Raw genomic sequence first — 13,653 nt, forward strand, 5'->3', positions numbered from 1 at the left:
AATGCTTTTACATCCCATTCCCGGCAAATTCAGGCGTACACCGCCCGGAGACGCGCACCGAACCTGAGGCCGGACATCAAGCTGAACTTATGCGGAAAATGCCAGACTTCTTCGTCATGTAGTAGTCCGCAGAAAAAAAAAAGCCACGCTTTCGTCCCGTGCGGGATTCCAGCCACTCCTGCCAAAAAGAAAAAAAAGCTGCGTTTCTCGATGCCGCCTCCGCAGCCTCTGACGGTGCGTGTTCTAACTACTATCCTCTAACGCGGCTTGTTCTCACATCGACTTTACCATTTTCTTCCGTTCGTTTATCGTTTTCAAAATCTCCGCGCCAGTATAGCACTGCCACCGTGGCCGTGCGGTTGAGCCGGATGGGTCATCAAGAGAGAAGGGCTCCACTGTGTCGCCAATAGCAGGTTTACGTAGCCGCACACACAAAAGTGAGAAGGCGGCAAAATGCGTAGCTAAGGGCGACGAAGTGCGGGTGAGCGCTACGGCATGTCTAAACAGCGATAGCAGCGAGGGGCACTGAGCTTGCTGCCCATCACATAAAGCAGAATCGGCTGAACGCGGCGACAGATAAAGCTCCAAAAGAAGCGAAGGAAGCCAAGCACGTAGTTCCGGTAAGAAAAGCGGCAGGTGCCGGAGCCTCCTCAAGCCGAGAAAGCAGCCAGGGGAGGGAGGGGGGGGGGGGGGGGGGGGCACGTGCGTTTCGTCACTCGAAGAACAGAAGCGGGCGAAAACAAGAGCCGCCAAAGAACATGGCCCATACCAGCGTGCGGCTATCACCACTTGAGAGGCGTTCAGGAATGCTCCACGCCTTTCCTACGAGGCATTTCATGCTTGTACCTAATTTCGATGACAAGACAGGCTATAAATTTTACTTCACCGTTTTTCAGGAAACGTGTATAGGTATATATAAATGCTCTGCGTTACCTTCTGGGTGCGCGTACATATAATATAATATAAAGGCATGTTTAAAAGTTGAAAACAATATAGTTTTAGCCCAAGGCCTTCCCAAGAAAAAAATTGGCAATGATTAGCTCAGCTATAGCTCAGCTATGCCAGGATATACGTAGCGAGAGCTGTAGTTCCCCACTGGTTACGCATGTTGTCGACTTTGTTGTGGTGACTAAAATGTTAAGCATTGAAGAAGTATGCGAAGAGACACATTGTTTATTTATTCAATTGTTTTGACAGAGATAAACACTGCCCGATGATCGGTAAAGTAATACGCAGTTGTCTCAACGCTGCCTACCCAGTATTTAGACTGGTTGCTTTCTCTCAGATACACAAGGTCAATCCTTGCGGTCCAGGATCCGGAGTACACAGGTTCAAACCCGACCGCGGCGGCTGCGTTTCGACGGAGGCGAAACGTTAAGGCGCCCGTGCGCTGTGCGATGTCAGTGAACGTTAAAGATCCCCAAGTGGTCGAAATTATTCCGGAGCCCTCCACTACGGCACCACTTTCTTCCTTTCTTCTCTCAGTCCCTCCTTTATCACGCCGGTGCACTTTGATGCGTTCAGCGGGACGGTAGGTGTGATCCATGCGACGCCTGTCGTGGAGACCGACACCGCGAACCGCGCCGTAAGGTTAAATTGGTTTTCGTGGAAAGGAAACGGCGCAATAACTGTCTCTCATATCGGCGGACACCTGAACCGCGCCATAAGGGAAGGGATAAAGGAGGGACTCCAGAAGAAAGAGGTGACGAAGCGCGCGGCGCACCCACTCCTCCTCCCCGGTTTTCATGGTAACGGCGCATATGCGCACAACTTTCCTCCCCCTTGCACCATGGTAACGGCGCATGCGCACAACTGACCTCTCGCGTGTACCGCGAAATTCTCGACTGGTAGCCTAATGTAACTCCCGCTACAAAAGAAACAAATGCTGCGAGCTATGACAGCTTGGTGGTGACGAAGAGCGGAAAACTGAGAGGATCTCTTGTATTCACAACTTCTAACGTCATCGGCTGTCGCCTGCCGGTCATGATATTTTTCCTGCACCTCTCGAGTTTCAAAAGCATTTCATTGTCACATGCCGGTACGAAGACCACTAGCAAATAGTGTTCAAAATATCGTCGGAAACGCTTTGTTGAATGCGTAAATGGCGCGCTTTGTTTCATGTCATCATCGTGTGAAAAAAAAAAAAAAGCTACGGCGGAAGCTGGAGAGGCGCTCGAGTGATCGATTAAAGAAGCATAGGGACTGACAGCGGGATCTAAGCATGTATTGCCACAATTGTTGCGTTTCCGCGTTTGAACAGAGCAACGCCTACTGTAGGCGGTGCGGCTGGCTCGTTAAAAAGGTAAAACAAGCTGCATAAATCACAAAGCTGGACATTGAATGTGTCAGTGCTCCGTGATAACCATAATTGAACACGTAAAGTGAGAAACTAAAGTGATATTTTTGCTGCGGTCAGAGGTTCTTTTTTTATTAGCCTTATCAACGAATAGTCGTTTATTGTGCCAAGTATATTTTTCTATATGAACGCACCCGCATCCTGAAAATGAGGGAGAAGATATGTCCTCATTATGTCGTGTGCATAAGTGGTGCGTAGTATGTCAACTTCGATTAAGCTGCACTGTTCCGCTACATCAAGGCCGCGTCTGGTGTCCGGCCAGCCGAAACGGAGACCGCTTTTATCTGCAGGCATGAATCCGTGGCGGTCGTGCTTTTCGAAAACGCTTAGAACTTCGCGCCGCAACGCTGTTTACTCAATTATAGCGAGGTATATATTCACATCTTCTGCTCCCGATAGCAGTAGTATAGAATGCGCGACTGTCCGGACCTCGTAGAGTATCTGTTAAGGGTCCAGTGGAGTTATTTTTAGAAATGTGGCGGAGAGTTTGAAGGATGCTTCAGTCCTTCCACTGGTTGGCCCAATATTGCACTACCTCCGGGATCGGCCTTGTCTTTAGCGCGTCTGTACTATCCTGTCTTTCTATCCCATCTTTCAACTCTCCTACTATCTGTACGTGGTAGCGATTGTGGCTCGGTTTGAGCCAGTGAGCAGGCCTGTGCACTTTCCTTTTCTTTCTTCCTGGCAACAACAGACAGACCGATAGTAGTAGTACATGCCTACTGAAGAGAAAACTAAAACTAATTTGAAACTTTGCGCTTGTGCTGTACGCTTCCTTGCCCACGGTTTGCTTGAACTGTTGTGTATTATAAAGGCCGACCAGCTAGCCCGCACTTCAGCCTGCGGTGGTTCGTTTGTTCAGTTTTTTTCTTTTTTTTGTGTGTGTGTGAAATATTATTAAAATACGTATAGCCTTCTTCTAGCTACTGTGTTCCTCCGTTCATTCAATAAGAAAACAAAAACCCGACCAAGTAAATTCCGCCAGATACTTAGTTTTGTTTTACCAAGTCGTACTCTGTACAGCACAAACCGAAATAAATTCCTACACCATCTTTCATTCTCGTCTCCTGTTCTTCTTCTCCGACTGTTCGATGTCTACTGTCAGATGTCCCGCATTCGTGCCTTCTTACAGCTCACCTAATCCTTTCGATGGTCCGCACCCGGCCCGTAATAGACACCGTTAACCCCGCACTTGTCAAACAAAGCGGCTTTGTCAAGCCGCTTCACATAGCCCCAGTAAGGCCCCGGGAGCTGTTTTTCTTTCTAAGAGAGGCCCTCAAAAGACGCACAGACAAGCCAGGCCAGCGCCATCGCCTGATGAACGCGAAAAAGAAGACCCGAGGACGAAAAATCTGCGCCAGGAAGAGGCTTTCCTTCCTCTCTCTCTATCTTCCAAACTCGCGCGTCCGCCGCTGCCTATCTTCTTACTTGCCACCACTGCAGGCCGCCAAGTTCCCGCCGCTTTAAAAGGCGCTCTCCGGGCGACTTTAGCGCTCTTTTTAACAGCCTGCCCTGGCGACTGCGGCTTGTTTGTTCGCGGGAAACGCCGGATTTTACGGTACGGGAAGCACTAGCGAAGGCGGCGCTTTGTCCGGCTGGGCTTTCTTATCGTGGACGAAAAGATGTCCTCTCCCTCCCCTCCCCCCCCCCCCTTTTTTCCCCTCGTTCCACAACCCACTTTCGCTTATTCTGTCTAAGGGCGGATGCTTCCGTTTGAAAACTAATTCTGCTAAAGTGTCCTCCCTGAAAGGAGAAGAAAACGTAGTGCATCCGGGCTATGTCTTTGCCTTTATTTTATTTTCCTTCTTCTTCAAGGAGCCATGTTCTTTACCGTTTCGCTTCACTTTTGCTACGCTATCGAGTGTTTTTTTTAACCACCGTTGGTTATTCCTTATCGCGATAATAAGGAAGCTAGACGTTCAGGGTGTGATAAAATTATGGCGCCTTTGCAGAATTTGCGGGAATTCACGCCGTAATATCTCCACCTGAAGTTCTAGTGACTGACGGTCGACAAACCTTCGTTTTAAGGAGTTTCGATTTGGGTATGCTTAATTTAATGCACTGATTTGCACTAGAAAAGGAATAAAACGCTCCTGGCGGCAACTTCTGGCATCCCTTTCAAAGACGACGCAGGCTTGGTAGACTAGCAGCTCTTGGTTGCGTGGCGGTAACTGGCACTTAATTTCCGTAATTCAATCTAAACTACTGCCATTTGCCAGTACACTTCCACGAAAAAATACGGCGTTAAAAAGGTCATTTGAGAACATAAACAACCCGTTAAACAAGTTTACGCGCACTACTTCAAAGAGCGCTGCCTTGAAGAAAACTCCTGGTTGCATTACGGCCCCTGTATTTCAAAAGCGCGTTGCACAATTCTTAATAGCATTTCTTCGAGATTCCAACACGTTATGTAACTAGGCTTCAATATGCATAGTTAAACGCTCGTTGCCTTTATTTCCTCCCTGTTTTCTTGCGTCTTTCTGTATACTGTGCCTGTCCTTTGTTTTGTTGGAATGTTGTATGCTTTTCAGTGTCTGCGCTTCTCGTGAGTGTCTCGCATTTTCCGGGCTATATCACGTATAATCAAGGTTTGGTGACGTGTTCGCGCTGCTAGCGCAATGCAGAAACTTTTCTGCTGGGAAAGCTGGTGAATATCGCGGTGAAATATACTAGCGGGAATTTGCAACAGACATGTTGTCGCAACGCAAAGCACCGTGAAGCGTTTTTCCTTCCATTTCTTAGGCGCAGAAAAGATTGAGATTTAGTGAACTTGTGGCCGCGTTGCTAGCGTAATTTTTTATTCACTGAAAATCATAACAAAAGCGCTTGCGCACCGTTAATTAAAATTTAAAATACTTGGAGGACGTTTTACCCAATAGCATGACACGACACATATGTTGCTTTCCGTTGTTCATCAGCGCTTAGGCCATTTTTAATTTCGGACGCAAATTGGTGACTCTAATTAACCAGGCCTTTGCTACCTCTTATGTGGTATGTGGAGGTCGCACAAAGCCTCTAACCTATCGCATTGAACGAACGCTTTTCAGTGGTGCAGCGTTAACGCGACCGGCTCTTGACCCAAAGGACAAAGAGTAGAACGAAAAAAAAAGAATTAAAAGAAAACAGGTTTGATTCCGCTTGACCATTTTTTTTTTTTCTGGGAAAGTGCTCGTGCGATGAGGTTACGAACTTCTTGGCCAATGAGAATTTCGCGACACGGACGGACGCCGACGCCACCGGCTTGTCTCAAAAACAGGAGCTCTAATGCTGTCGCAATAAAAATACAAAGGTGCATAATGATTGCATGTGACGAATGAAAATCAGGAACTTTGCAAGTGCGTCGTCGCGCATTCTCCTGCAGCTTTCAGCGTGCCAGATAAGCTGAGAGATGAGAAAACTAAGAGATAAAAAGTGAACACGATCAGCTCGCCAGAAGGCTTTTTATAGACCCTGAAACTCACTAGTTTGAATCTGATGAGGATATTAATTTTTTTAAGTAATAGGCCGGACAATTTTAGTGGGCCTATAAAAAGGAGCGTTTAAATCTAAACCAACATTGTTGTGTTGGGTTAGCGTCGGTCCGTAGCACGGTATAGTTGAGAAATAGTACATCTTGCGAGAGGTTCACGGGCTTTGTGCCCATCGATGCAAAGCCGTTTGAAGGTATGAAGGTATGTGTTGCACAGGTATACTTGTCATTGACTTTCCTTAGCTCGTCTATGAAACTTGAATGATTTAATATCTGTGTATTTAAGAACTTATTGCGACTTCAGCGTTCTTAAGAACGCACAGTCTGGCTGGTACTAAAAAACCAAGATTTCTCGACGAGAGGAGATAAAAACACGAAATGCTCTTAAGCACATTGTTGCATCTAAATTAAACGACGAGTTTTGAGCAATACTGTATTATCATCATAATCGCGTCGTTTGCATATGCTGCCTGATAATTTTAAGATGATATAATGAGAGGTCTTCCATCAAAATTTTGTTGCCATTTTTTTTGTCACAATCAACCAAAATTCATCCTGGCGTAAGAAGTTGTTCCAGGTTTTTGTATTTTCTAATTAGATTGACGGAATGCAGGATCAGAACTTCCTAATAATAACATTCTTTCCTAGCATACTGGCGCTACTTGCCTCAATGGCAACCAGCCAAGATTAACCACAGTAGCAAAACGTTCTCGAATATGTGCACTGTTGCTGCACTTTACTAAGATGAAGGGCCAGGAGCCCCCTTTTTTTGGGAGAGAGGTGGAAATAATTTTCTTGTCGCTGCCATGGATCATTAGCGCTGGTTATACACACTAGACAAGCCCTTAAACATTCAATTTAGCTCCCTTTCCCAAAATTGCGCTTTAGCATGCTGCGAAGTCGCACTGATTGTACTTTTGTGATATTAACCGCGCTATGTTGTATGTCGAAGTCCCACCAACAGCTGTACAAAGGGCCTAAAGACGTCCGATTGTCCGATCCCGACTTCGAGATAACAAAGCCGCGTAGGGCTGTGTTTTTTGCCAATGAAGAAGCGGGCTGGAATCCCGCTAAATCGTTCATTGCACAAAAGATGTCTGTGTACCACAATGTTTGAGCACGGATAGGAACTGCGCGCGTTTTATGAATTTCGAACTCCCAAAGTTAACCCGACCTCTATGACATCGCTCTCAAACATATTCACTCGCGTTTCATCCTTTTCTTGGATTTTGTACTTAACGTCTGCGTGTTGATGCAGTAATAATCTCCCAAGATACTGGCAGTATTGTTAAATTAACAAAAGGAGTTGCAAGGATAAAAGGTGTGATTTCGAATCACTTGTTCGATTTCAATCACAGTTTAAGGTTCTCACACATTTTCACTATGCGGAGTTCTGCAAGGCGTTGATATATACTCATGCAGACTTTTAAAAATAATGAATTCTGATATAGCCCGTGGATGCTCCTTACTAGAAAGCTATTCTTTCTGAAAGTACCAAAAAATTAATTTTATATTATAGATTAATCTAGAAAGGGTGGTAATACAAACTGTGGAAAGGATTCGCCACTTTGTTCCAAATAAGCACAAAATTTGTGTTTCTGAATTGCTTACATCGGCTTCATGACAGAAATACAGTTCGTAAACGTAATATTTTAGAAAACAACCAAGACTAAAACAAGCTCACAGTTGAGTTTCTCATACAATTTTGGTTCAGAAATTGCGATAAAATAGAGTGCTCGTTGATCTGTACTAGACTGACGGTTTTCGTAGATGCGTGGCTTGATGCAAAAACGAAAAATAAACAGTTAAAGTTTAAAGAGGCTAAAATTTCATTTTCAGTAACGCTTCTTCAAGAAGTTCTAAAAACATCGTTGACAAGCAATTGTTCATTCAAAACTTGATTGAAAAGTGATGTTTTTACACCTTTTTACTGTACGGTTCTGTTTATTCCATAATAGTTTTTCATAACATTGCTGTAGCAGCCAGAGCACAGCTTTCGAGGTTAGCTTATACGGCCAGGTGAAGTGGCCGTTCAACCATATTTAAAAATAAAGTTGGCTTAATACTTATCCGATTGCTATTTATTTATCTGAGCTGTTGTAATCACTTGGGATCGAATGAAGTGAGAGACCCTATATTTTTCGCTACCGAGCTTACGCATACAAGATAGTACGAGAAACGACGCTTATAAAGACGGTATCCACTCCTAGATCATTTTCTGCCGAGCACCGTAAGCGCGCTCGTAAAAATGCGCTCGCGGACGTATTTTTCGAGAGGCGAGCCCCGGCAGCAGATTTCATGTTTTCTGCTCCACAGACTACTATGAAACTTTGTGCACATGTTCTTGAATGGTTATGGAATCTAATGCATCTAAAAAGGAAAGAGCAAGCCAGACGACCACAAACAGGGGGAAAAACGACATTCAGAAGGATAGACACTTGGAAAACGACATATAACCTTTAAATCAAGTACAAGTGGGCCCCACGAAACATCCACTAGGTAAGGGAGAGGGCTAGCCAGTATTTTTTTTCCTTCACTGATTCCTCACACGTGCGGATTGCTATGATATAAGTGTGTTTTGGAAAGTTGTTCTTTGCCTTTCATCTTCATTCGTGCTTTAAGTCTCGCGTCGTGGTTGTTTTACGGCTTACACGTAGGCTGGATGTATACAAGATGCGGTCGTGTTTCAATAAATGTTCATTTGCTGGCAGCGTTTTTTTTTTGCGTCTCCTTCCACCATCCTGTTTTTTCGGGCCTATTACGTTGCTAGTTAAAATCCTTCAGCTGGAGATATTGATAGCGCTTTTTAATGCGGCTCTATTTCCTCAGTCAAAACGAGTCAGAAACAGTTCATCACACCAAAATTTCAGCGCACTGATGTTTTTTTTTTTCGCTTCCATCATAAGGTGGTCGCAGAGGCCGGAATCCTAACCAGGAATTCATTCTAAGCGGCTGGATACCATAGCCGCTGAGCGTCTACAGCAAGAAACCCTTTCTCGTCGCGACTGTCTCAGTCACGTTATTACTGCCCCTTCCTCTCGAACCTGCCTCCGTCCCTACTTCACTAAAGCAGAAGGTGATGAGGGCACAGCTAATCACCTGGACTTGGACTGCGTGACTGCTCGACGCAAGGACGGGGTTCTTTTACATTTCGCAATAATAACAATAATTGGTTTTTGGGCAAAGGAAATGGCGCAGTATCTGTCTCATATATCGTTGGACACCTGAACCGGGCCGTGAGGGAAGGAATAAAGGAGGGAGTGAAAGAAGAAGGAGAGAGAGAGGTGCCGTAGTGGAGGGCTCCGGAATAATTTCGACCACCTGGGGATCTTTAACGTGCACTGACATAGCATACCACACGGGCGCTTTAGCGTTTTGCGCCCGTAAAAACGCAGCCGCCGCGGTCGGGTTCGAACCCGGGAACTCCGGATCAGTAGCCGAGCGCTCTAACCACTGAGCCACCGCGGCGGGTTTACATTGCGCATCTGTTGAGATTTCTCGTCACATTCCTTTGTCTCTTGTCTTTTTCCCTCTCCGCTTACTCTCCTTCACTAAAAGGCAGAGAAAATAGTCAGTGTTCCGGTTAATCCACTCGCCCTTATCTCTGCCTTGTTTATATTTTTAAACCTTGGCTGGTAATGCGCTCTAAGCTAAGTTAATGACCCAGTGCGATCCTTCAGTTCTTCGCAATGCGTGTCAGCTGATGTCGCTCTCCGATCTAGTGCGCTTCACTGCGCATCGGTTTCGCAAATGCGAGCAAATGCGCCGCACTGCATCCTACAGCAGGAACGGCCGCGCATCCACCGAGTGCCACTGGAGCGGCGAGCGGGCTCTCGGCAACGGCAGGCCTCGGGCGCTGCAGTTGGACGGCCCACGCTGGCAGTGCACTTCACGCAGTTCGGCGTCCCGTTCAACGAACTGCGTGAAGTGCATTGCAGAGTGGGCCGTCAACTGCGCGCCGAGGCGGCCGTTGCGAGAGCCGCAGCCGCGCAGTGAATACTAACGCCGTCCGCTGCAATCTACGAGTCCGGGAGGCGAATCGCGTAAGCACGCAAACGGCTCCGCTCCGCAGTTTCTTTCTATCAGACGTGACGCGCACGTTTTGCAACGCGTAAATCTTGTTTGTGCACAGTCAGCAGAGGTGGTTATGATTTATACATATCCCCTCGTAAACGGCACGCTGCTGCGTACGGCCGCGGCGCACTTGGCTTTGCAATGATCCTGCGTCCAGAGGCAGCGGCATTGGGCCAGCGTTCTCTGCGGTGGAGCAATGCGCGACGTTGTATCGGTGCATTCAAAACATTACACTGATTGTCGTTTAAGACTGGAGCGCTCTTTGGCTTCGTAACATTGGTAATACTGAGTAATCTGACTGGTGTTCGCAACGCGTGCTTTATTACCTTTCCCGCCAATAGTGAGTATTGTGCACATGCGTTCACCAATAACCGTAGTGAGGACCTTGCCTTTCTTTATTACACATTTCTACCCGATCTCTAAAGTGTGCCATAAAGTCTACAGCCTGTACAATGTAGGTGACATAAAATGGTACTGAGTCGACGAAGCATGGCACTCGCAGCGTTTCCCGAGCTGCTGACTTCAGTGACTACGCTGTTGATAAATTTTCTTGCCACTCTAAAGGCAAGCTACTAATGCATATTGCACTGTGTGCAAAAATTCGACCTGTTGCCCCGTTCACCTACCGTGTTCCACAGACATTCTCCAAGATCTTCTTGTTGCCCGAATATTGTTCATAAAACGCCTGTTGGGAGAAGCTTGTAGAGACCACTTTCCATCGGTTTCTCATTATATATTCGATACCGCATATACGCATTAAATAGCGGCATGTCCGAACATCTTATGGCACTGGCAATCTCTTACTGTTTCAGCGACTCATTGTAACACATCCGCAAACCTCCGAATTTTGCATAGAAACAGATAACGATTTTGTATCGCCTTTAATCTTTAGTTTCTTGAAAAATGCCATGAGCAGCAGCTTTAAAACCCCATCGCACATTCTCATTGTATTCACATTCCAAACGGTAAGGATGGCATACAATGGAGTAATGAAAAATGCCTTCAAAATAAAAAACAACGCTCCTGCCCCGCACATTTTTTGTGCTTTGGGCGCAACTATACGGTTTACTCTTTTCCAGAAAAAAACACCAACATTTACCAGCAAGTGAAAAACACACTTTTGAATCTCTGCACTTAGACGATCAGCATCAACGTGACATGTCACGAAGACTAATAACAATAGATAACGGGTAGGTCACACCGTAGTCACTTAAACTGAGTCAGTGAGGCAAACCTGAGCCCTTGGCTCTGCACACATTTTTCTTTCTCAGTACTTAATCGCCCCGACTACCTCCTGTCCTTTTCCTGCCCAACCCCAGCGGCGAAGGCTGCTGAAAGAGCGCACATACTACGCGTCTCACTCACCGACAGGTCAGTCCAGGATGTCCGTCTCGTACTCTCGTTCGTCGCCGAGACCTTCGTCCGGCGAGTCGCGCGCGCCGGGCGACAGCGGGTTGGCCACCAGACCCAGAGGCCTCTTCCTGGTCGCGCACACCTGTTCGTGCCTGGGCGTGCCCGCAGACACTCGCACGGCGTCCGTCACCACGTCACCGTCCTCCTTGGCGCCGCCACGACACGCGCGCAGAGTCCGATATTCGCCGCGCAACACCGCGGCCACGATGCCCGACTTGGTGGTGGCCGGCGGCTTCTTGGAGGCGTTCAGCAGCGGAGCCGGGCTGCCCGACTGCTCTTCGGTCTGCAGGCTGCCGGCGTCTGACGAGCGCTGCTTGGACTCGAGCAGCAGGGACTCGAGCCTCATCTGGGTCTCTTTGGCCGCGGCGCCCCGCGCTCCTCGGACCGGCCGGCGCACGGCCAGCAAGCAGGCCGACGCCGCTACCAACGCCAGGAGCAGGAGGAGGCCCAGCACGATGCCGCCAATCTCGGACGGCGACAGGGCGGCCAGGTCGGCCGAACGCGGTCGCACGATCAGTGTCACGTTGGCCGTCTGGTTTCCGGCCCGGTTTGCTGCCGCGCACAGGTACCGCCCGCTGTCCTTGAGCATCACGTTGATGATAGTGAGTGTGCTGGACTGCTGGCGGCCGTTCTGGTGGGCGCGCAGCAAGTACATCTGCCGCCCGAACGACATGAGCGACAGGTTGGCGATGGCGCGACTCCTCCACAGCCACCGAACGTTGGCAGCCGGAAGGGAGTCGAGGTCGCACTGCAGGGTGGCGTTCTCGCCTTCCACGGCACCCACGCGAAGTTCGGTGGCCGCGACCCTTGGCGCGCACGCGAAGTCGTCTGGTTCCAGCTGCGACCAGAGATGGCGAGCGAGCCTGGGCGGCCCCTCACAGCGTGGCGGCACCGAAAGAGGAACGTTGTGCCGCTGCATCCACTGGCGCAGGCTGCGTAGGCTGCAGTCGCAGTGCCACGGATTGTCGCTCAGGTCCAACGAGTGGAGCGGCGGCAGTCTCAGGCCGTCCGGTGGAAGAGAGCGCAGCCGATTGCCATCCAGTCGAAGCACCTCGAGCGACTGCAGGTCGGCGAACACATCCGTTTCGAGCCAAGCGAGCTGGCACTGGCTGAGCTCTAGAGAGACGAGGCTATGCAGACCCCGGAAGCTGTGACCTCCGAGCCTCTGGATCGGGTTGGCGCTAAGCTGGAGCCGGCGCAGCAGCGGGCAGTAGGGCGCCAGCTTGGGAACGGCCGTGAGGAAGTTGTGGCTGAGGTCGAGCTCGACGAGGTTGTTGAGCCCTCGGAAGGCGTCGTCCGCCATCAGGACGATGCCGCAGCGCGAGAGGTAGATTCGCTGCAGGTGCACCAGACGCGCCTGCTGAAAGTGGCCGCCCGGCAGCGTCTTGAGGATGTTGCCCGTCAGGTTGAGCACTTGCGTGTCCCCAGGAAGGTGCTGCGGGACGCTGCCCGACAAGCCCGCGCACTCGGCGGTGCGCTTGCCGCCACTCCACTTGCAACTGCACACCGACGGACAGCTGGGGGTCGCCGGGGTTGGCGCGCCGCCGGCGCCCGCCACGACGGCGGTCACCATGGCCAGTGACAGGAGGGCTCTCGGAGCAAAGGTTCGCCACGAAGAAGCCCGGCGCATCGTGGGCGAGCCCCCGTCAAGGAGCTCTGCGCGCCGCGGCCATCGGTGGAACACGCGGCCCAACCTGGTCACATGTCCTTGCAGCCGTTGTCAGCTGTCACGGTCACCGAAGACGCGGCACCTCGCTCGGTGCATGGTCGAGCGTCCTGCGCACGGCAGGTGGTCGCATTTATTGCCGGCGCTGGTGCGCGACGGGGTTTGCATGCTGTGGTGTGCAGAGCACTAGTGCTTGCGTCGTCATGGACCGCAGATGCGAACTAGGGCTTCGATCCGACTGGGCGGAGACCCTTAGCATATTGAAGCAGTGTCACTCAGTGAAGCGAGTTCTTGACGAGGCTTTGTCTTCAAAAGTCGACCCTGGAAACCTGTAAATAAATATACACAGAGTGAGAAACTCGGCCAATGAATGGCATTTTACGGGTGACAAGCGCAGGACATCGCCTCAATCCCGACGCAGCATGGTTTCTGGCCTCCGATACAACCCTCATTAAGTGCGCATTTTGCATAATACAGCAACTGAGTTCCAAATAATTTCCACAATACAGCAGCGCCATTTGTGCGCAGCCAGTGGCGAAATTTAGATAGTGTGATTCTGTACATGCTACCAACTTTACTCGCCCTCTCAGACCGTAGGAAATAAATCCATGCTCAGCAGGCATAAAAGGAAAGAATAAAAATTACAGTTCCTCGTAGTTCCCAGAATTATAGGAT

General features: G+C 49.2%; 1 protein-coding gene across 7 annotated transcripts in view; it reads right to left on the reverse strand.

Annotated features, from left to right (window-relative positions):
- The window catches only part of LOC144128781 (uncharacterized), a 221,445-nt gene that overhangs the window by 17,499 nt on the left and 190,293 nt on the right, over positions 1–13,653 (reverse strand). For all 7 annotated transcript variants that reach the window (XM_077662482.1, XM_077662478.1, XM_077662483.1 and 4 more), the window contains one exon: positions 11,265–13,307. In XM_077662482.1, the coding sequence (XP_077518608.1) occupies positions 11,272–12,942 (1,671 nt within the window). In that variant the 5' untranslated portion in view covers positions 12,943–13,307 and the 3' untranslated portion in view covers positions 11,265–11,271. The remainder of the gene's footprint in view (positions 1–11,264; positions 13,308–13,653) is intronic.

This window comes from Amblyomma americanum, chromosome 4 (assembly GCF_052857255.1).
Source record: "Amblyomma americanum isolate KBUSLIRL-KWMA chromosome 4, ASM5285725v1, whole genome shotgun sequence".
Classification (NCBI taxonomy): Eukaryota; Metazoa; Arthropoda; class Arachnida; order Ixodida; family Ixodidae; genus Amblyomma; species Amblyomma americanum.